Source organism: Schistocerca americana, chromosome 7 (genome assembly GCF_021461395.2).
Source record: "Schistocerca americana isolate TAMUIC-IGC-003095 chromosome 7, iqSchAmer2.1, whole genome shotgun sequence".
Taxonomy (NCBI): domain Eukaryota; kingdom Metazoa; phylum Arthropoda; class Insecta; order Orthoptera; family Acrididae; genus Schistocerca; species Schistocerca americana.
Window position 1 is genome coordinate 486731878 of NC_060125.1, and position 23318 is coordinate 486755195.

At 44.5% G+C, this 23318-nt stretch overlaps 1 protein-coding gene across 1 annotated transcript in view; it reads left to right on the plus strand.

Annotated features, from left to right (window-relative positions):
- LOC124623163 (zinc finger matrin-type protein 2) overlaps positions 1 to 23318 on the plus strand; it is a 42146-nt gene that overhangs the window by 18083 nt on the left and 745 nt on the right. The window contains exon 4 of the mRNA XM_047148963.1: positions 7058 to 7203. Within this exon, the coding sequence (XP_047004919.1) occupies positions 7058 to 7203 (146 nt within the window). The remainder of the gene's footprint in view (positions 1 to 7057; positions 7204 to 23318) is intronic.

Below are 23318 nucleotides of genomic sequence, written 5' to 3' on the forward strand. Positions count from 1 at the left end.
AGAAATCATGGAACTTAGTAACACCAAACACGAGAGCCAAAGCTTCTTTCTCTATCTGCGAGTAATTTCTTTGCGCAGACGAGAGCAATTTGGACGCAAAGGCAATAGGGCGATCATGGGAGCCAACTTTGTGCGCAAGCACAGCACCGATCCCGAAATCCGATGCATCTACCATCAACAAAAGGGGTTTCTGGGGATCGAAAGGCGTGAGGCAAGTATTAGAAAGCAACGCCGATTTCAACTGGCGAAAGGCGCGTTCGCATTCCGTCGTCCAGACGAACGGAACACCTTTACGGCGTAAGCGATGAAGCGGAGCTGAAATGGAAGAGGCATTGCGCATATATCTGTGATAATAGTTAATTTTACCCAACACACTCTGTAGCTGTTTCACATTGCGAGGGGAAGGTAAATCTTGTATGGCACGGAGGTGCTCCGGACTCGGATGTATGGCTTGGGCATTGATGACATGGCCCAGGTATGGTAAGTCACGAGCAAAAAACACACATTTGTCCTTCCTCAAGCGAAGACCATTTTGTCGCAAGACCTGAAATAATGTTCGTAGGTTCGCAAGATGCTCTTCTTCTGTCTGTCCGGAGATCACTATATCGTCCAGATAGTTTGCTGCAGTAGGGACCGACGCACAAATAGTATGTAAATATTGCTGAACAATGCAGGGGCGGATGCACACCCGAACGGCAGTCTTTTGAACCTGTACAATCCAAGATGCGTGTTAACCACCGATACGCGCTGGGATTCATCGTCCACAGGTATTTGCAAGTATGCATCGGCTAGATCCAACTTTGAAAAATATTTTCCCGGGCACAGTTTAGCAAAAAGATCTTCCGGGCGGGGCAAAGGAAAAGTAGCAGTCACTAGTTGTGGATTCACTGTGGCCTTGAAGTCCACGCAAAGTCTCAATTTTTCGGAAGGTTTTGGCAAAATTACTAAGGGTGAGGCCCAGAGAGATGCTTGCACACGTTCAATTACACCCTGTGATTCTAGATCGTTTAATGTTCTTGCGACCTCATCACGCAATGCGTGGGGAACATTGCGCGCTCTGAAAAATTTCGGTTGCGCGTTGACCTTCAGTTCCAAATGTGCTTCATAGTTTTTAGCGCAACCTAAGCCCGGTGCAAAAATGTCTGCAAATTCGTCACATAAGCGAGAAACACTGTCTGAAGGCACAGTCTGATTGACTGATAGGAGCCGATTTACAATAGACATGTTAAACAACTGAAATAAATCTAAGCCAAACAAGTTCACTGCAGGAGAAGAACGAAGAACGTAAAATGACACAAGTTTTGATTGTCCCTTATATGTTGCAAGAAGAGTGCACCGTCCTAACACAGGTATTGTCTGTCCGGAATAACTTTTTAACTGAACATTTGCGGCACGCAACGGAGGGGCGCCCAGTTGTTTGTACGTGTCGTGATTGAGCTCCGGTATCGAGCTGAAATGGTATCACTTTGCCTTCAGAGTCTAAGTCCACAAAAAGTTTATTGTCCTGCTGACGACAAGAACGACTGTTTTGTGCAATTTGAACAGACACTTGTACAGAATCACTTGCTAATTGACGTGATTTCCGGCGACGTCGACGCACAGTTTTTGTGGGACGAACACAGTCACTGTTAGAGAAAGTGGCACTGGACGAATCGGAATTAACGACATGAATGTCCATGGGCGAAGGTCCACGATCCTGAGTGTCCTTGGTTCGATTCCGGCGCGAAGCAAAGGGCCTGGAATGATTGTGATTGTCTGATCGGAGCTTTTTCTGGCAAACACTTTGAACATGTCCTTTCCTATTGCAGAAAAAGCAAATAGCTTGGCGTGACGGGCAATGTTCACGCGAATGTCTAATAGCACACCGCGGGCACGATTTCACTGCATTTGTGTGCTGGCGCGGCACACCCGGTTTATAACGCGGCGGCAGCTGCGTTTGTTTGCGCGATGGCAGTTGACCAGGCCGCGCAGCTCGCCCGGCGGGCCGGTTAATGTTACAGACTGCTGGCGAAGTTTCAAAAGATTCCCGAGCACAGTCAAGTGTGTCTTGTCTATCCAAAATGTCTATCACTTGTTGAAGGGAGGGATTAACGAGTTTCAAAATTTGCTCCCGGATGCGAACATCAGAAATGTTCTGTGCAATTGCATCACGTACCATTGTATCTGAATAAGAAAGACCACAGTCACAGTCAAAAGAACACTCCCTAGTAAGTCCTTGCAATGTTGCTACCCACTCCCTATTAGTTTGACCGGCCGTACGTTTTGTACGAAAAAACGTATACCGTTTTGCAACCACATTAACTGTTTCTTTGAAATAGGCATCTAAAGCATACAAAATTTCCTCGTAGGACAGAGTTGCTACGTCGCGTCGGGGAAACAATTTCACTATCACACAGTATGTGGACACACCGACACAAGAAAGCAAAAACGGCTGCCGCTCATTACCTTGAATTCTGTAGGCGGCGAGGTGGAAGGCAAACTGGCGGGACCATTCCCGCCAAGTCTCGTGGGTTTCATCAAAACTTCGAAATGGTGGTGCAACGGCAGGTTGTGGCTGCGGTAGCAGTGAAGCGGCGGCGGCCGCATCGGTTTGAATGGCACGTTGACCCTGGACGAGCTGTCCAAGGGCATCCAATAACGCCTGCGTCTGCTGATTCTGCAAGCGATAAAATTCGGACAGTACATCTGGAGAATGTGGAGAAGCCATGACACAAATAAATTAGGGCAAAGTAAAACACAAGATCCTTTGTAGACTCGTCGCCAATCTGTAGTGACGTAACAAGACTGTTACGCCACTGGAGGTAGCCGAAGGATAGGCACGCGTACACACACGCCGACGGGCGAGAATTCTGGAACAGGATAACTATTGAATGGTAGCAAGAAAAGTACGTAGCTGCTTTATACTTAACTTTAATGATGCCTTGTGATACATCTCTCTTGACTATACAAATGCGACTCGTAAGCTACATGCACTGTTACAATTGGCGCCTTGCTAGGTCGTAGCCATGGACTTAGCAGAAGGCTATTCTAACTGTCTCTCAGCAAATGAGAGGAAGGCTTCGTCCGTATGGTCGCTAGCAATGTCGTCGTACAACTGGGCGAGTGCTTGTTCGTATCACGAGACCTGCCTTGTGGTGGCGCTAGGTCTGCGATTACACAGTGGCGACACGCGGGTCCGACATGTACTAAATGGACCGCGGCCGATTTAATCTACCACCTAGCAAGTGTGGTGTCTGGCGGTGACACCACATATTGAGCAAGCAATAAAGGAAACAAAAGAAAAGTTCAGAGTAGGTATTAAAATCCATGGAGAAGAAATAAAAACTTTGAGGTTCGCCTATGACATTGTAATTCTGTCAGAGACAGCAAAGGACTTGGAAGAGCAGTTGAATGGAATGGACAGTGTCTTGAAAGGAGGATATAAGATGAACATCAACAAAAGAAAAGAAGGATAATGGAATGTAGTCGAATTATGTCTGGTGATGCTGAGGGAATTAGATTAGGAAATGAGACACTTAAAGAAGTAAAGGAGTTTTGCTATTTGGGGAGCAAAATAACTAATGATGGTCAAAGTAGAGAGGATATAAAATGTAGACTGGCATTTGCAAGGAAATCGTTTGTGAAGAAGAAAAATTTGTTAACACCTAGTATAGATTTAAGTGTCAGGAAGTCGTTCCTGAAAGTATTTGTATGGAGTGTAGCCATGTATGGAAGTGAAACATGGACGATAAATAGTTTGGACAAGAAGAGAATAGAAGCTTTTGAAATGTGGTGCTACAGAAGAATGCTGAAGATTAGATGGATAGATCACATAACTAATGAGGAGGTATTGAATAGAATTGGGGAGAAGAGGAGCTTGTGGCACAACTTGACTAGAAGAAGGGATCAGTTTTTAGGACATGTTCTGAGACATCGAGGGGTCACCAATTTAGTATTGGAGGGCAGTGTGGAGGGTAAAAATCGTAGAGGGAGACCAAGAAATGAATACACTAAGCAGATTCAGAAGGATGTAGGCTGCAGTAGGTACTGGGAGATGAAGAAGGTTGCACAGGATAGAGCTGCATCAAACCAGTCTCAGGACTGAAGACCACAACAACAACTGACCTGCAAGCAGTTGCAGTCGAAGTTAATGTTGTCAAATGATAACTATATGCTGTTTGTATTTATCACCACAAGAAGCCATATATCCTGAGGCTCTTGCAGATCTTACAAGCAAACCCTTGCTGGGAGACTTAAATGCCCATAATGTATTGTGAGGCTGAAACACTACTTGCCCCAGTGGTCGAGTTTTAGAGAGCCTCATGATGTTTCAGAGATGGTGCATCCTCAGAGGGACAATCCCACTCATTTCAATGCTGCTGCTAGGTCATCCTCAGCCTCAGACCTCACAGTTTCTGTTTGGTGGGAAGTTACTGGTGATTACTGGTGACCCTCATTCCAGTGAGCACCTCCCACCCTGGATTCATCTACCAGATGGAGCAATTCTTGAAAGGAAGCCACTAAGATGGATGATGAACAGAGCTAATTGGATGCTATTCAGCCAACTGGATGTTTTTGAACACCGAGGCATCTTCTAGAAATGGGGAAGGATCCATCACAAAGGCCAAATGTCATCTTTGAAGGTAGCCTATATCGTGGTGCACTGATGCATGCTGCCAGCAAGTTGGGTTAGGTGTGCATCTTTGCGTCGATTTAAGTGCTGAGCAACGAAAGTATGCATTTGTAAAAAGTGCTGTCAGTTACCTATAGCAGTGGTGCTGAAGCTGTGGTGTCTCCAGACAATGCCCGGAATATTGCACAGACAGTGTCAGATCATTTTGCAGTGGCTACTTCCACTGCCAGCCTAGGTTCAGCAGTCTACTGCTATTGCACGATCATGAAAGGGATTAGTTGAACTTCAGATGAAACACATTTGAGTCGTACAACTGCCCTCATCCATTTAGGATCTGGATTTGGCACTGTCTGAGGCTCACGATATGTGCCCAGTCAATTCCCAATCCAATACAGCATGCTGTGAAACTTGCAACGAATGTGAACGGTAATCCTCCTAAAATGTTTTAATTCGATAAGGCAGGCAAGATAATTTCCCAGCTCATTGAAGGAGACAAATTTGGTACCTGTCCTCAGACCAGGCAGGGACCGAATGTGTCCCAGTAGTCACAAGAGCATTGCTTAATAAGCTTTGTAGGAAATACCTCGGAGCGAATGACAATTGTCATCAGAGGCCAGTCGACTCCTTTGTCGTTCTCATTGTACGTTCAGGAGTTTCGATCCACTATTGACAACCTGACCCTGCTAGAGGTGGCTATCCAGCAGTGTTTCCTATGTAAACAGCATAGTCTAGGGATATTTTTTGACATCAGTAAGGAATCCAACACTAGTTGGAGTCACAGTATCCTAGAACAACTCCTCCACCAGTGGGTCTTTTGTAGTTACCTCCCCATTGTCATTCAGTCTCTCTTATCAGAACAGTCTTTTAGGTACTGAGTTGGTGATGATGTTCTGTAAACTATGTTCTAATACATTCTATGACCAAGTAGCTGTGGCTTGCATGGAAACTGGTAAATAAATAAATTGATGGCACATAAGGCTATAGAAGATCTGGGTGCCTTTCTCTCATAGAGTTACATATGGCATTCACCTGTTTTGCTTGATTTCTGGTGCCTACAAGTCATCTATACTTGTTTGAAAGTGCATTATATGTGATTTTGTAAAATTAACAGTTAAGTTGTTTGCTGTGATCCATATGCAAGCAAGCTTGTTCCACAATTATCGTAGCTGTGGCAGGTATGGATGTCCTTAGGCCCTTTATCTCTATACTTTCATCATTCACAAACATTTCAGTTTTTGAAGAATCCTCCAAATTCATTTACGTTAGTCAAGAATAGAAGTGGGGCAAGAGCCTAACATTGCAGGACACTACATTTGACGTTTCACCATTATGAATTTAGTCTTATTGTTGTGGTATCCCGATTATCGTCTGTTTGCATTACAGGGACACGGTCTCACTGAACAACGCTTCAGTTCAAATGAAAATGTACGAAAATGACTTGCTGACTGGCTCACTTCAAAAGAAGAACTGTTTTTTTAGCATGGCATTCATAGCCTGCCTGAGAGATGGGAGAAATGTATAAATAACAATGGAGATAATTTTGAATAAAATATTGTTTATCTGTCACAAACAGCAACATGTTGTCATCTTAATAGCCATGAAAATCCTGTCACCGATCACACATAACAGTGTCTGGTAGGCAGTGGAACCATGTTTCCATTTGGGCTTAACAGATAGACCATATAATATGCTTCTGTCTCTCATTGAGTAACGATCCAGTCAACTAGATTTGAAAATGAGTGTATTGTTGGATTCCAAGAAGGTGACAGAGCATATAACTCCATCATCTTTCATCGAGGCCATCCACATGGGACTTCCCAGTTCACTTTGTGATCACTGACTATTGGCTTTCAGGCTCTTGGAATACCACACAGCTAACGGATTGCAGGAGATGGCATGGTGGTTGAGAGATTGTATACACCCTGTCCTCCATCTCTAATAACTGTGACACCAACAGTAGCTACATTAATCTGTAAGTTTTCTTCCAAAGGAAAGCTAAGAAAACCTCATATTGAGATGGAAACTGAATGGAAGGCACAAAAACTGTTAGAAATGTTATCTTACAGAGTGGTGAGGCACCAATCAGCAAACTGAAATAACCATTAATTTGAGACAACACATCACATTCGAAGGACATTGTGTGTGTGTGTGTGTGTGTGTGTGTGTGTGTCAGTCACTTGAACAAAGTGTTTTCTTTTTCTAATTTTCAGATCTTCATGTTGTCTGTATACATATTATTTGAATTTTTCCTCTTTTTATTGTTGTGAAAGTATTAATTTGCAATGACAGAACTGTATCTTAAGTGCTATCTGGCAGAATGATTTATATACACATGAAACTTAGGTTTATTGTTGTAGAAATTTGTACTGTAACATTTCTTTGAACAATTTAATGATGGTTACACTCTTAGAATAATTTATTGCTCATCTCTCATTTTCTCTTTAGATCAAAGGAATTTGGGAATGACTATGAGAGTTGAAAGGTCTTCTTTGGATCAGGTGAAAAAACGTTTTGAACTTAATAAGCGAAAGCTGGAAGAGAAGAAAAAGGACTATGATATTGAACAGAAAATGAAAGAACTCCGAGAAGAGGTACGTAATTATTATATTTTTGTAGAAACTGGAAACCTAATGACACTGAAGTATAAAAAAACTAATCCAAAATAACACAAATTTAAGGTCGTAAAATTAGTATAAACTATATAATCCCCTTGTGTCATACATCATTGCCGTACAATGACAGCTAGTACCAAAAAAAAGTGTGAGTACTTATACGCCAGTGTGCAAGCTTTAAATTTTCTATTTATATTGTGCTATCGTGTTTCAGAATTCTTCACTGAAAATTTCTTGAGTTTATTGAAGTGGGTTCTTGTGGGTCAGAGTGTGTTTTTCTTATAGATTCTCTTGATTCAGATCGATTGTCAATTCTATTGCCCTTTTCCAGAAATCAAACTATTGCCCTGACAGAGGCCATGACAGAGGCCATTCTCTCCTAGTATTAGACAGTACAACTAATAATAATTAATAACAACAGTGCTTTATTTAACATTAACAAGTTTCATTAACAAGGGCAGATTGCCACTCACCATATGGAGGAGGCTTTGAGTTGCAGACACAATGAAAATGATGGTTAAACATTTAAGCTTTCAGGCAAATGATTCTTCTTCTGAACTCTTTCTTCCTCCATCTCTGCTTCTCTCCTCCACGTCCCCCACTGTCCCAGCACAGTCACCTGACTCGGCACTTAACAGTCCATCCTGTCCCCGCCACATATCTGCATGCCGTAACAGGCAGCACAGTATCTTCCTCTACCCTTCTACCCCTACCTTGCTATCCCTCCCCCTCCCTACCCCATGTTGCTCACACTCTACTACCCACCCCAGCAGATTGCTGCTCAATTCAGAAATATTATGTATATGGGCTATACATTGCTGTGTTTCATCTGTTCGAAGTATTCCTTTTGGGCTTGGTGCTGTGCTGAGTTTGTTTGAGCTGTGCCTGACATCACCCAAAGCTGCAGCAAAGAAATGTCTGCACTCTACGCTGCTTCAAGGAATAACAATGCTCCAATGTCTGATGAACAAGAATGCCAATGCCATTAAGACTTCTGTGTGTCTTCTTGTTAAAAGCTTGACTGTAAAATGCTGTGGGAGTGAATCACTGCATAAAGAGTGGAAATTAATTAGTGTTTTATCCACAAGTTGTTGAGTTGCTGCTTCAGTAAAGCTACTAATCATTACCGTAACAAGTAACAAAGGAGAATCCAAGAGTCTGTTAACTTTTACTGCAACAGAAGAAATTGACAGATGGAGACTCTAAGAGATTATAATGAGATGAGAGTTATGATACTATCAGAATAATTTGACAGAGCACTAAAAGATCTAAATTGAAACAAGGCCCCTGGTTGTGATGACACTCCATCAGGTCTACTGATATCCTTGGAGGGCAAGTCATAACTAAACTACTCCACCTCATGTTCAAGATATATGAAAAAAGGGAAATATTCTCAGGCTTCAAGAAAATATAATAATTCAAATTTCAAAGAGACCAGGTGCTGACAGATATAAATATTATACCAAACTGTCAGTTTAATAAGTCATGGTAGCAAAATGCTAACACGAACTCTTCACAAAATAATGGACAGAATGGTAGAATCCGACCTCAGGGAAGATCAGTTTGGATTCCGGAGAAATGTAGGAACACACAAGGCAATACTGACCCTACAACTTCTCTTAGAAAATAGGAAAGGCAAACCTGTGATTGTAGTTTTTGTAGACAGTGTTGACTTGAATAACTCTTTGAAATTCTGAAGATAGCTGGGGGTGAAGGCTATTTACAACCTGTATAGAAAACAGACAGCTGTTGTGAGAGTCGAGGGAAATGAAACAGAAGCAGGGTTGAAAAGGGAGTGAGACAGGGCTGTAGTCTACCCCCGATGTTATTCAATCTGTATACTGAGCAAACAGTTGTTGTTGTTGTTGTTGTTGTTGTTGTTGTTGTTGTTGTGGTCTTCAGTCCTGAGACTGGTTTGATGCAGCTCTCCATGCTACTCTATCCTGTACAAGCTTCTTCATCTCCCAGTACTTACTGCAACCTACATCCTTCTGAATCTGCTTAGTGTATTCATCTCTTGGTCTCCCTCTACGATTTTTACCGTCCAAGCTGCCCTCCAATGCTAAATTTGTGATCCCTTGATGCCTCAAAACATGTCCTACCAACCGATCCCTTCTTCTAGTCAAGTTGTGCCACAAACTTCTCTTCTCCCCAATCCTATTCAATACCTCCTCATTAGTTACGTGATCTACCCACCTTATCTTCAGCATTCTTCTGTAGCACCACATTTCGAAAGCTTCTATTCTCTTCTTGTCCAAACTAGTTATCGTCCATGTTTCACTTCCATACATGGCTAAACACTATACAAATACTTTCAGAAACGACTCCTGACACTCAAATCTATACTCGATGTTAACAAATTTCTCTTCTTCAGAAACGCTTTCCTTGCCATTGACAGTCTGCATTTTATATCCTCTCTACTTCAACCATCATCAGTTATTTTGCTCCCCAAATAGAAAAACTCCTTTATTACTTTAAGTGTCTCATTTCCTAATCTAATTCCCTCAGGATCAACCGATTTAATTTGACTACATTCCATTATCCTCGTTTTGCTTTTGTTGATGTTCATCTTATATCCTTCTTTCAAGACACTGTCCATTCCGTTCAACTGCTCTTCCAAATCCTTTGCTGTCTCTGACAGAAATACAATGTCATCGGCGAACCTCAAAGTTTTTACTTCTTATCCATGAATTTTAATACCTACTCCGAATTTTTCTTTTGTTTCCTTTACTGCTTGCTCAGTATACAGATTGAATAACATCGGGGAGAGGCTACAATCCTGTCTCACTCCCTTCCCAACCACTGCTTCCCTTTCATGCCCTCGACTCTTTTAACTGCCATCTGGTTTCTGTACAAATTGTAAATAGCCTTTCGCTCCCTGTATTTTACCCCTGCCACCTTCAGAATTTGAAAGAGAGTATTCCAGTTAACATTGTCAAAAGCTTTCTCTAAGTCTACAAATGCTAGAAACGTAGGTTTGCCTTTCCTTAATCTTTCTTCTAAGATAAGTCGTAAGGTTAGTATTGCCTCACGTGTTCCAGTGTTTCTACGGAATCCAAACTGATCTTCCCCGAGGTCCGCTTCTACCAGTTTTTCCATTCGTCTGTAAAGAATTCGCGTTAGTATTTTGCAGCTGTGACTTATTAAACTGATAGTTCGGTAATTTTCACATCTGTCAACACCTGCTTTGTTTGGGATTGGAATTATTATATTCTTCTTGAAGTCTGAGGGTATTTTGCCTGTCTCATACATCTTCCTCACCCGATGGTAGAGTTTTGTCATGACTGGCTCTCCCAAGGCCATCAGTAGTTCTAATGGAATGTTGTCTACTCCCGGGGCCTTGTTTCAACTCAGGTCTTTCAGTGCTCTGTCAAACTCTTCACGCAGTATCTTATCTCCCATTTCGTCTTCATCTACATCCTCTTCCATTTCCATAATATTGTCCTCAAGTACATCGCCCTTGTATAAACCCTCTATATACTCCTTCCACCTTTCTGCCTTCCCTTCTTTGCTTAGAACTGGGTTGCCATCTGTGCTCTTGATATTCATACAAGTGGTTTGTCCTCTAGCCATCCCTGCTTAGCCATTTAGCACTTCCTGTCGATCTCATTTTTGAGGCGTTTGTATTCCTTTTTGCCTGCTTCATTTACTGCATTTTTATATTTTCTCCTTTCATCAATTAAATTCAATATTTAACAGTTAAGAAAACAAAAAACGAAAAAATATGAAGAGAAGAAATTGAAGTCAGAAGGGGAGGGGGGTTGCTGATGGCAACGTAATTCTGTCTGAGACAGCAAAGGATTTGGAAGAGCAGTTCAGTGCAACTGACTGTGTCTTGAAATGAGGATAAAAGATGGACATCAACAAAAGTGAAACAAGAATAGTGGAATGTAGTTGAATTAAATCAAGTGATGTTGAGGGAATTAGACTAGTAAACAAAACACTAAGAGTAGTGGTGAGTTTTGCTTTGCTTTTTGGACAGCAAAATAACTGATGATGGTCAAAGTGCAGCGGATATAAAAAGATGTAGACTGGCAGTGGCAAGAAAAGTGCTTCTGAAGAAGAGAAATTCTTTAATATTGAACATTTCTGAAGGTATTTGTCTAGAGTGTAGCCTTGTATGGAAGTGAAACATGGATGATATAAATTTCAGACGAACAGAAAGTAGAAGCTTTTGAAATGTAGTGCTACAGAAGAGGTGAAGATTAGATGGATAGATTATATAACTAATAAGGAGGTACTGAATCAAACTGGGCAGAAAAGAAATTTGTGGCTTAATTTGACTAAAAGAAGGGATTTTTTGAAAAGACACCATCTGAATCTTCAAGTGATTGCATGTAAGTTGCAGTAGTTATTTAGAGGTGAAGAATCTTGCAAAGGATAGAGTAGCATGGAGAGGTGCATTAAACCAGTCTTCAGACTGAAGACCACCACCACCACCACCACCACCACCACCACCACCAGCACAACAACAACAACAACAACAACAAGCAGAACTGTTAGTATATGATGCGGCTGCATTCACAGATGTCTCTGCATCTCGTGAGGTAGAAAGTACTACGCCCAAACATCATCCCCGCACAACCTGGACATTTGTGTACACCTTTTTGTAGTGACAAACTGTCTCTTTCCCAAATAAAATGATGGACTTTGTCAGGACCTTGCAGGCTAGTATTACCCTACCAACCATATTGAGAAAAAGATTTGCCATACCTTATCTCCACCATTACCCCACACTTATTACACAGCTTTCAAAAGTGGTATTCTGTCACCTAGCAAGTCTTCACAATATCCTTTTTAGTCTGTTCCATATCTGCTTCCAAATTTTGTGTAGTAGTAAGACACTAAACTCCCCATCCAGCTATACAGATCTGTGTTTTCCATGATTTCTGTTAATCACATGCTAGGATAGTTTCTTTGAAAATGACACAGCTGACTTCCTTCCTCATTCATCCCGTACCTGTTTGTCTCCATCTCTAATAAAGTCATCATTAACAGGATATTAAACCCTAATCTTCATTCCTTCTTCTGCTCCAGACCCTTGCCCCATGGATCATATCCTTGTTGAGGTCAAATAAGGTTTCTCTTGTCAACTTCACACCACCTAATTTCAAAAAAATGGTTCAAATGGCTCTGAGCACTACGGGACGTAACTGCTGAGGTCATCAGTCCCCTAACTAACCGAAGGACATCACACACATCCATGCCCGAGGCAGTTCCAGACTGTTCCAGACTGAAGCGCCTAGAACTGCTCGGCCACACCAGCCGGCCCTAATTTCAACTCTGACTTAAAATGCCCCATCCTATCAAATGTGGACTACCTGTATAAGAAGCAGTATTGTATGATAACTTCACTTCAACCATTGTACAGCATTCTGTGTATGTATGACTAAGAATGAACAAATTATCGACCAAGTTGAATGTCTTTTGCCCAGCTGTGGTTCAGTTGTGAAGCATGCAATGTAATGTAAGTTAATTGACCTCCGCTGCTTCACTCCTCAAACCATCTGAATCCCCGTCCACACTACCAATACCAGCTTCTTTGAATTGCGGTGGTGGTAACTTTCCCCGGCAGCCATCCTCCAGTTATGCAACTCTCTCACTTCAATTACTGCCAGTCTTTTTCTCCTACCTGCCTCCACCCCCTTGCCACCATTCATGATTCCAGTCAGTTTCACTGTTCTATCTCCCTACCAGTCTCACATACTGTTACTTCACTACTTCATCCCTCTTTTTCTCCTTTGCTGAATCCTCCACATTCCCCTGTCCTGTCTCTTGAAGACTGTACACTTGTGGCAGTTTGCTCCTTAACATCATCTGTTTTGTTTAGTTGTCCATATTTATATACCTATTACATTGCTAACTGTAAAAAAAAAAAAATGGAGTGGTTGTAAGTGGGACAAAATTAGAGATTTTTAAAACAATATGATTTTTGTATTTCAAACAATGAAAACTCCAGGATGGACTGTAACAATATTGTGAAAAGAAAAGTTGCTACTCACCATATAGCGGAGATGCTGAGTCACAGATAGGCACAACAAAACCACTGCCACAAATAATACCTTTCGGACAGTCAGGCCTCAGAATTAGATGGTAAACACACACACACACATACACACTCATGGCCCCAGAACACCACCTCCTTTTACACTAACAGCCCTAGTGTCCATGGCCTTACCGCTACTGAACACCCTTTCTCAACACCTGACCGATTCCAAACCCTCTACCTCGTTCCTAGTCGCCACGACTAATTATATCCTCACCCAAAATTACTTCTCCTTTGAAGGCATTACCAACAAACAAGTCTGCATTATGGCTATGGGCGCCCGCATAGCACCATCCTATGCCAACCTATTCATGGGCCATCTAGAGAAATCCTTCCTAAACACCCAGAACCCTAAACCCCTCACCTGGTTCTGATTCATTGATTACATCTTTGCGATCTGGATTGAGGATGAGGACATCCTATCCACATTCCTCCAGAACCTCAACAACTTCTCCTCCATTTGCTTCACCTGGCCCTACTCAACCCAACAAGCCACCTTCCTACATGTGACCTCCACCTCAAAGATGTCTACATCAGTACCTCCGTCCATGTGAAACCTACTAACCTCCAACAATACCTCCACTTTGACAGCTGCCACCCTTTCCATACCAAGAAGTCCGTTCCATACATTCTAGCCACCCGTTGTCATCGCATCTGCAGTGATGAGCGGCCCCTCTCGAAATATACTGAGCGTCTCACTGAAGCCTTCACAAACCAAAATTATCCTCACAACCTTGAAAAAAAAAAAAAAAAAATCTCCCGTTGCTTAAGTGGGTATTACAAGACAAACCACCGTGAACGGTACTGGTCTAGCATGAAAGCCATCTAGCAGTAGAACAGGTGAAACCACAAAAATTAGCAGACATATTATCCATGCACCAGAATAGAGCACAGTTCTAAACTGCCGTGAGTCTGCACATGTGCACTACGCATTGATAACTCGTGCATGCACAGAAGGGGGTACCGTAGCGCTTTCTGCTTGTTATTTGCTAATTGTTAAGTGGCTAGTGGCTAATTTCAGATTTTCATATTGGGTATTTTTCCCCATTTGTTTTTCAGCAATTAGGTTTAATAAACGCACTTCTTCTCCCCACCCTCCCTGCCCCCCATAGATTCTTTCATACTAGCTGTTTGTGGAAGCGTTTTTCTATTGATTGCTTCGTATTCTCAAAATGAAATGGTGCAAAGAGTCATTAAGTGTCTTAATTCAGGCATATAGAGAGGAAAGGATGTATGACCTGAACTTGTATCATAATAAGGTACATCAGCAGTCGTCTCTTTCTGAGTAATATGTGTATAGCGTTACATGGTAATTTTTTCAATTTGTATTGTAATGCCTTACTTACGAAAGTTCATTTTTGATTTGATTGCATCTCTTGCGATATTTCAGCATGCTAGAAAAGAGAAACTGGCAGTGATACGGGAGAAAGTCACCAGGAAACGTAATATTACAACAGGGCTTTTACTGGTATTTTATTTGTGATCTGGGCTGGTATGATCACAAAATGTATAAACGTATGATTTAATTGTTACTTTCAAGAATGTGAGGCAGCCTCCCCATGACACTGTCGCACTTGTTACTTCCATCTTCTATCATAGATAGCAGCTTCTCAAAACAGTTTCAAAATTCTTGTGGATCTTCGAGCCTCAGTTCTTTCATAAGCAGTGAATATAATCCCCTCTCTTTGTCCCTTCTTTTCAGCCAGGGTCGAACTCAACAGAATAAGGCTATTCATTTTTGTGGTCATTCTGCCCTAATGAAGATGTACTCTCACTGCCAGGGCAATAGCTCCAAAAAGAAGTGGATTCTCCATGTGCAAAATGCTGTATAAATACATATATACCTTTGTAACTAAGTGTTATAATACAAAACTATTGAATCTGTAATCCAAAACAGTAGTAGCCTACATAAGAGAATAACAATTACTTAATGAATAATGATAAAAAACAATTTCTTATTAAATAGGAACCTCACATAAATAATTTGAACGAATGACATTCCAATATGTCACACAGTCCTCCTAGTGTATCGCGCGGTAGAACAATTGACTTTACAAGAGATCAGACAGTTCTATCTGTGTTTCACACATTATTACTGTATTACTGTCTACTGCACATGTACGCCAGGTATATCCCATTTGGATGGTGTAATAGGTCTACGTGAACCAGCCTGTAGTTCCAGATACACATGCTTGGGGTGCTGGTGCATAGGTGTACGGTTTAGGTGCATCGTGTAACAAGGGCTTTATTTTTCCAATCTCCCACCACCTCACAAATTCCCACCATCCAGTAGTGGCTAATGTTGCTGACTCTGGATCATGGGGTTCCAGGTTCGATTCCCGGCTAGGTTGGGGATTTTCTCTGTCCGGGGACTTGATGTTTGTGTTGTCCTCATCATTTCATCATCATCATCATCATCACCATCACCATTTGTGACAGTAGCTCGATTAGACATGTGAAAAAAATTGGGACTTTGTAAGAGTGCTAATAACTGCACAGTTGAGTGCCTCCAAACGAATCATCATCATCATCATCATCACCATCATCATCATCGACATCATTGTCATCATCATCATCATCATCATCCACTGTCCGGCCACAGAGGAGCATTCTTCTCATAACTCAGTGCCACCCAGGACTGGAGCAACTGAATTACATTCTCTGCCAGGGTTTCGACTACCTCTCGTTGTGCCCTGAAATGAAATGTTCCTGCCCACTATCCTTCCCACCCCTCCCACAGTTGTCTTTCACCATCCAACAAACCTACACAATGTCCATTCCTACCCAGCCCCTGCTCCCAACCTCTTACCTCATCACTCATACCCCTGTCATAGACCTAGGTGCAAGACCTGTCCTATACGTCCTCCCCTTCACCACCTACTCCAGTCCGCTCACAAACTTGTAACCTATCCCATCAAAGGCAGGGCTATCTGTGAAACCAGTCATGTGATCTACAAGCTAAGCTGCAACGACAGTGCTGCATTCTATGTGGTGCATGACAACCAACAAGCTGTCTGTCCACTTGAAAGGCCACCAACAAACTTTGGCCAAGAAAGAAGTGGACCACCCTGCTACTGAGCTTGCTGCCAAACATGACATCCTTCATTTCAGTGAGTGCTTCACAGCCTGCACCACATGTATCCTTTCCACCAACACCATCTTTTCAAAATTGCATGGGTGGGAACTTTCTGGCAATACATCCTACATTTCTGTAATCCTTCTGGCCTCAACATTCATTAGTCATTGTCCTCTCCCATCCAGCCCTTCTCTGTTCCCATTCCAGCACTACACAGCCCTCATTCCTCCACCGCATGCAGTCTTTTTACTTCTCTCCTTTTCCACTATCCGCCCACCTCTCCGCTCCCTCCACCTAATCTCTCGAGTGCACATAGCTGCCCTACCCTCTTTCCACCTCATCCTCCCCCTGCGGGTCCGGATGTAAGAATAGGCCCGAGGTATTCCTGCCTGTCATAAGAGGTGACTAAAAGGAGTTTCATACATTTTGGCCTTTATGTGATGGTCCCCCGTCGGGTTTGACCTCCATTCTTCAAAATTTTCCCGAAGAGCGAGCCAATTGGGGAAGGGCGCCTTACATGGTGCATTGTGTCCATCGTGCATTGAGATCTTTAGCCCACTTCCTCGTCGTCACATTTCAGTCCCCCTCATTCTCCATCTCTTGGGTGAGGACACCATCCTGAGTGCATTTTCCACCATGCACTATGCAGTGTTGCTTTCTGTATCAACAGTGACCATAGACTTCTTTGCACCTGACATCCAGCACAGTAGCCAGTCCGTTATGGTGGGACCGCCATGTACCTTGTAGGTTGTAGCCTCCGGCAATGGCCATCCTGCCAGCGGCTGGGTGGCACCCATGGGGAGGGCCCCTGGTTGGAGTGGTTGGCATTAGGGCAGATGACACGCGATGAAGCGTAGTCCATCATCTCTTGCTGGTGGTGAAACACCACCAGTCTCTAAGAATTCACAAGCTCAGTTCAACACCCAGAAGTACGACCTCAAATCGTTCCCCTCCCTGGCCACACCATGGGAGGAATGGCAGGCTAAGGATGGCAGCGGATCTTATTCACCCCAGTACCTTGTATGTTTGAGAGCTGATGGGAAATCTTTCATGACGACAAAGCCTCAGTTTTTTGTTGAGCATTTAGAGGACAAGTTTGGGGAGGTGGTTGGATTGTCCAAAATGAGATCTGGGTCAGTCGTGATCAAAACTGCATCCTCTGCCCAGTCACAGACGTTACTTGCTTTTGACAAGCTGGCATATTTTTCTGTAACCATCATGCCCCATAAGAGCTTAAATATGGTCCTGGGTAACATATTTCACAGGGACCTTCTTTTGCATTCTGACAATGATCTGCACACCAATTTAGAGCGGTGAGGTGTACATTTCGTCCGGCGTGTCCACTGGGGTCCGAGGGATAATCAGGTGGCCACCGGTGCCTTCATCTTGGCCTTCGATGGTAATACATTGCCCGAGAAGGTCAAGGTGATGGTCTACCGCTGTGATGTAAAGCCCTATATCCCTCCCCCAATGCAGTGCTTTAAGTGCTGGAACTTAAGCCATATGTCTTCCAGCTGTACTTCCAGCGTCACATGTCAAGATTCCAGACGCCCATCACATCCCAACTCTCCATTTGCCCCACCTCTCATCTGTGCCAGTTGCGGAGAGCACCATTCACCTTGCTTGCCAGACTGCAGGATTCTCCAGAAAGAAAGGAAAATCATGGAGTACAAGACCCTGGACCAAATGACCTACACTGAGGCTAAGAGAAAATTTGAACGCCTGCATCCTGTATGTATGCCATCGTCTTATGCCGCCGCTACAACAGTTCTGGCACCGTCAGCTCCGCCAACCCGTCACCTCTTAGAGCCGGAAGACTACACCTGCCCCCTTGATGGTGGGTGGCATTTCCCTTCCTGTTGCTCCCGCGCTACCTACTTCGTGAGCAACACCCCCCCAACCGTTGGGGACATCCGTCCTCACTTCTAAGCCGGAGAAGCGTCTTCTTTGGCTTCTCTCACTAGAAACACTAGGAATGGGTCCCTTGGGTCACTCCCTTCCCAGGTTTCTGCTAGTGGGAAAGATGACACCGGCCAGTGGCTGAAGAGCTCAAAAGCAGCTGGTCGTAGGGATTCATGCTCATCCTCAGTCCCAGAGACTGAGCCAGCAAAGTCCTCCCAGCCAGGGAAACCCAAGGAGCAGCGAGAGAACTCCAAAAAGAAGACCCCTAAGACCGAGGAAATTGCAGTGGCACCTACACCACCGCTACCTACAAGCTCTGTGTCTGAGGGTGGGGTGGAGAGTCTGGTGCCCGCTGAGGGCCTAGATCTCACGAGACCCTCAGACACAATGGATATAAACTGCTCAGGCAATAAGTCGGTGACAGCAGGTGACTCTGAGGTGTAAACTGCCTCATTGAGTGTTCCATGCCTTCCCAGTCTCATGATGACGTCATCCTCCAGTGGAAATGTAGCGTGTTTTTTTTTTCACTGTCTGGCCGAGCTACAGCAGTTGTTAAGCTTTCCACCTGCTATTTGCATTGCCCTCCAGGAAACCTGGTTCCCAGCAATGCGGACTCCTGCCCTCCATGGCTACATGGCTATAAAGGATATTACAGGAACCGTAACGACTATAATCGAGTGTCAGGTGGAGTTTGCATTTATGTCCTAAACTCAGTCTATAGTGACACTGTGCCCCTTCAAACCCCTCTTGAAGCTGTGGCTATCAGAATAAGGACGACACAGAAAATAACTGTCTGCAATGTACATCTTCCTCCAGATGGTGCAGTACCCCTGAATGTATTAGCTGCACTGATTGATCAACTCCCTAAACATTTCCCACTTTTGGGAGATTTTAACGTGCATAACCCCTTGTGGGGTGACACCATGCTTACTGGCTGAGGCAGAGATGTCGAAACTTTACTACCTCAGTTCGACCTCTGCCTCTTAAATACGGGGGCCACCACACATTTCAGTGTGGCTCATGGTAATTACTCGGCCATTGATTTATCAATTTGCAGCCCAGGACTTTTCTCACCTATCGACTGGAGAGTACGTGATGACCTGTGTGGTAGTGACCACTTCCTCATCTTCCTGTCACTGCCTCGGCGTCAGGTCCACGGACGCCTGCCCAGATGGTCTTTAAACAAGGGTGGACTGGGAAACTTTCACCTCTGTTGTCACCATTGAATCTCCCCCATACGGGAACATCGATGTGATGGTTGAGCAGGTGACTACAACAATTGTATGTGCTGCAGAAAACGCAATCCCTCTCTGTTTAGGGTGCCCCTGGCGTAAGGCAGTCCCTTGGTGGTCGCTGGAAGTCGCTGAAGCAATTAAGGAGCATCGGCGAGCTCTACAGCAGCATAAGTGGCACCCTTCCCTGGAGCACCTCATAGCCTTTAAACGGCTCCATGCCTGTGTTGGCCAACTTATCATATGGCGACGATTGGGTGCCACACGTCACCTTCCCAAGTCTGGGCAAAGATCAAATGTCTTTTTGGCTACCAGACCCCAACAGGTGTTCCTGGTATTACCATAAATGGCTTGTCATCTACTGATACAAACGTGATTGCTGAGCACTTTACCGAGCACTTTGCTCGAGCCTCTGCGTCGTAGAATTACCCCCCCAGCCTTTTGCACTCTCAAATGGCGGCTGGAAGGAAAAGTCCTCTCATTCACTACACGCCACAGTGAATCGTATAACACTCCATTTAAAGACTAGGAGCTCCTCAGTGCCCTTCCACATTGCCCCGACACAGCTCCTGGGCCTGATCAGGTCCATGGCCAGATGATTAAACATCTCTCATCTAACTACAAGCGACATATCCTCATCATCTTCAACCGGATCTGGTGCGATGGCATCTTTCCATCACAATGGCAAGAGAGCACCATCATTCCGGTGCTCAGGCCCAGTAAAAATCCACTTTATTTGGATAGCTATTGGCCCATCAGCCTCAACAACGTTCTTTGTAAGCTGCTGGAACATATGGGGTGTCGGCAGTTGGGTTGGGTACTGGAGTCACGTGGCCTACTGGCTCCGTGTCTGGGCGGCTTCCGCCAGGCTTGCTCTACCACTGATAATCTCGTGTCACTCGAGTCTGCCATCCGAACAGCCTTTTCCAGACGCCAACACCTGGTTCCCGTGTTTTTTGACTTACGTAAAGCATGCGGCACGACCTGGCGACATCATATCCTTGCCACATTATATGAGTGGGGTCTCCAGGGCCCGCTCCCAATTTTTATCCAAAACTTCCTGTCACTCTGTACTTTCCATGTCCAAGTTGGTGCCTCCCATAGTTCCATCCATTTCCAGCAGAGTGGAGTCCCGCAGGGCTCTGTATTGAGTCTCCCGATATTTTTAGTGGCCATTAATGGTCTAGCAGCAGCTGTCGGGCCCTACGTCTCACCTTCTCTGTCTGCAGACGACTTCTGCATTTCGTACTGCTGCTCCGGTACTGGTGTTGCTGAGCGTTGCCTACAGGGAGCCATCCGCAAGGTGCAGTCATGGGCTCTAGCCCATGGCTTCCAGTTTTCCGCCATGAAGACGTGTGTCGTGCATTTCTGTCAGCTTCGTACCGTTCATCCAGAACCAGCACTTTATCTTAAGGATGATCCACTCACTGTAGTGGAGACATATCGATTCTTAGGTCTGGTTTTCGACACTCGTTTGACTTGGCTTCCTCATCTTTGTCAGCTTAAACGGAAGTGTTGGCAGCACCTCAATGCCCTCCGCTGCCTGAGCAACACCAACTGGGGTGCAGATCGCACCATGCTGCTGCAGCTCTACAGAGCCCTTCTTCAATCCTGCCTTGACTATGGGAGTGTGATTTATGGTTCAGTAGCGCCCTCAGCATTGTGTTTGCTCGATCCATTGCACCATTGTGGAGTTCGACTAGCGACAGGAGCTCTTAGAACGAGTCTGGTGATAAGCGTACTGGTGGAGGTTGGAGTGCCGCCATTGAAGATCAGATGTGCACAACTGCTCGCCAGTTACGTTGCACACATTCATAGCTCTCCTGAACTTCCTAATAACCATGTTCTTTTCCCAACCATAGCAGTTCACCTCCCGCATAGGCGGCCCAGGGCAGCGCTAACGATTGCAATTCATGTGCGATCGCTTCTCTCTCTCCTCAAGGTCCATTCACCTACATCTCCGTGGTGTAGCTGTAGGCCGGAGCACTGCCTGGACCTTTCGCTTGGCCATAAGAACTCCGTTAACCCTGCAGCTCTCCGCTGTCACTTCCTCTCAATTCTTGAAGTGTTCTGGGGCTCTGAAGTGGTTTACACAGACGGCTCAATGTCTGAGGTAATGTTGGCTTCACCTTTGTCCACAGAGGCATATTGAACAGCATTCCTTGCCCAATGGCTGCCCTTCAGTATATCTGTTCATGCCCTGAGGAATTGTTGCTTCTGTGTACTGACTCCTTGAGCAGCCTACAAGCTATCGACTATTGCTACCCTCGCTATCCTTTGGTAGTGGCAATGCAGGAGTCTATCTATGCCCTGGACCAGTCCCGTCGTTCAGTGGTGTTTATGTGGATCCCAGGACATGTTGGCATCCCAGGCAACAAACTTGCCAACAGGCTGGCCAAACAGGCTATGCAGAAACGCCTTCTGGAGATGGGCATCTCTGAACCTGACCTGCGTTCTGACTTACGCCGCATGGTTTTTTGGCTTTGGGAGTTGGAATGGCATAACAGTGCACACAACAAACTGTGTGTCATTAAGGAGACTATGAATTTGTGAAAGTCTTCCAAGCAGGCCTCTTGCAGGAAATCAGTTGTCCTCTGCCGGCTCCGCATTGGGCATGCTTGGGTGACCCACGATTACCTTTTGCACCATGAAGACCTGCCTCAGTGTCAGTGTGGCACCCTGTTGACAGTGGCCCATATTATGGTGCACTGACTGCCCAGCGACAAAATCTTGGGTTACCGGACTTGCTGCTGCTCATTTTATCTGACAATGCCTCATTGGCTGATTTAGTGTTACATTTTATTCTTGAAGATGAGTTTTATCATTTGATCTAAGTTTTAGCGCATGTCCTTCGTTGCTCTGTGTCCTCCACCCTAGTGCTTTTAGGGTGGAGTTTTTAGTGTGTTGCAGAGTGGCCGGCTTTCCCTTTTTATTCACGTGGTCAGCCAGCCACTGTAATCTGCTTTCTTGTTTTACTCTGTTGTGTCTAGACAAGACAGCCTAGACACAATGAGAGGAGGCCGAAAGGCACGCGCTAAGCCAAAGCAGGGTGCGTGAGGTCTGAAACAGGATACGTAATGAATGCTATAAAGAAAAGTACGTAGCTTCTGGAATACTTAACTTTAATCCATCCTTTTGGTACATCTGGAGATTGTGGCGATACAAGTGAGACTCTTTAGATACATGCAATGTTACTAATGGCGCCTTGCTAGGTCGTAGCCACTGACTTAGCGGAAGGCTATTCTAACTATCTGCTCGGCTAATGAGCAATGCTTCGTCCATGTAGTCGCTAGCAAAGTTGTCCGTACAACTGGGGCGAGTGCTAGTCCGTATCTCGAGACCTCCCTTGTGGTGGCGCTCGGTCTGCGATCACACAGTGGCGACACGCGGGTCCGACATGTACTAATGGACCGCGGCCGATTTAAAACTACCACCTAGCAAGTGTGGTGTCCGGCGGTGACACCACATACTCACTTCTGTTTCTAGCATACCTCTGTTGTTTTCTTGTCCTCTTTTGTTCCTTTTAGTGTTCATTGCCTTTCCTTCATTCTTGTGGTTTTTCCCTTCTTTCCGTTTTGTGTTATATGTCGTGTCTGTTTTATTCTCACACTTGTGGCATTGTTTTATTAGGATCAAGGAGCCGATGACCTCGTTGTTTTGTTCTTTCCCCCCTATTTTAAACCAACCATCTCGTCCCTCCACACTCCTCAACAGCACATCACTGTCCACCACGCCTACTGTACTATCCCTCCCCCTCCCCAGCCCAACCTGCTCCTTAGCCTCTTACCTCCTGTTCACAGTGTGGCCTCAGTTGCCTGAGACTGCAGTCCTGTGTGTG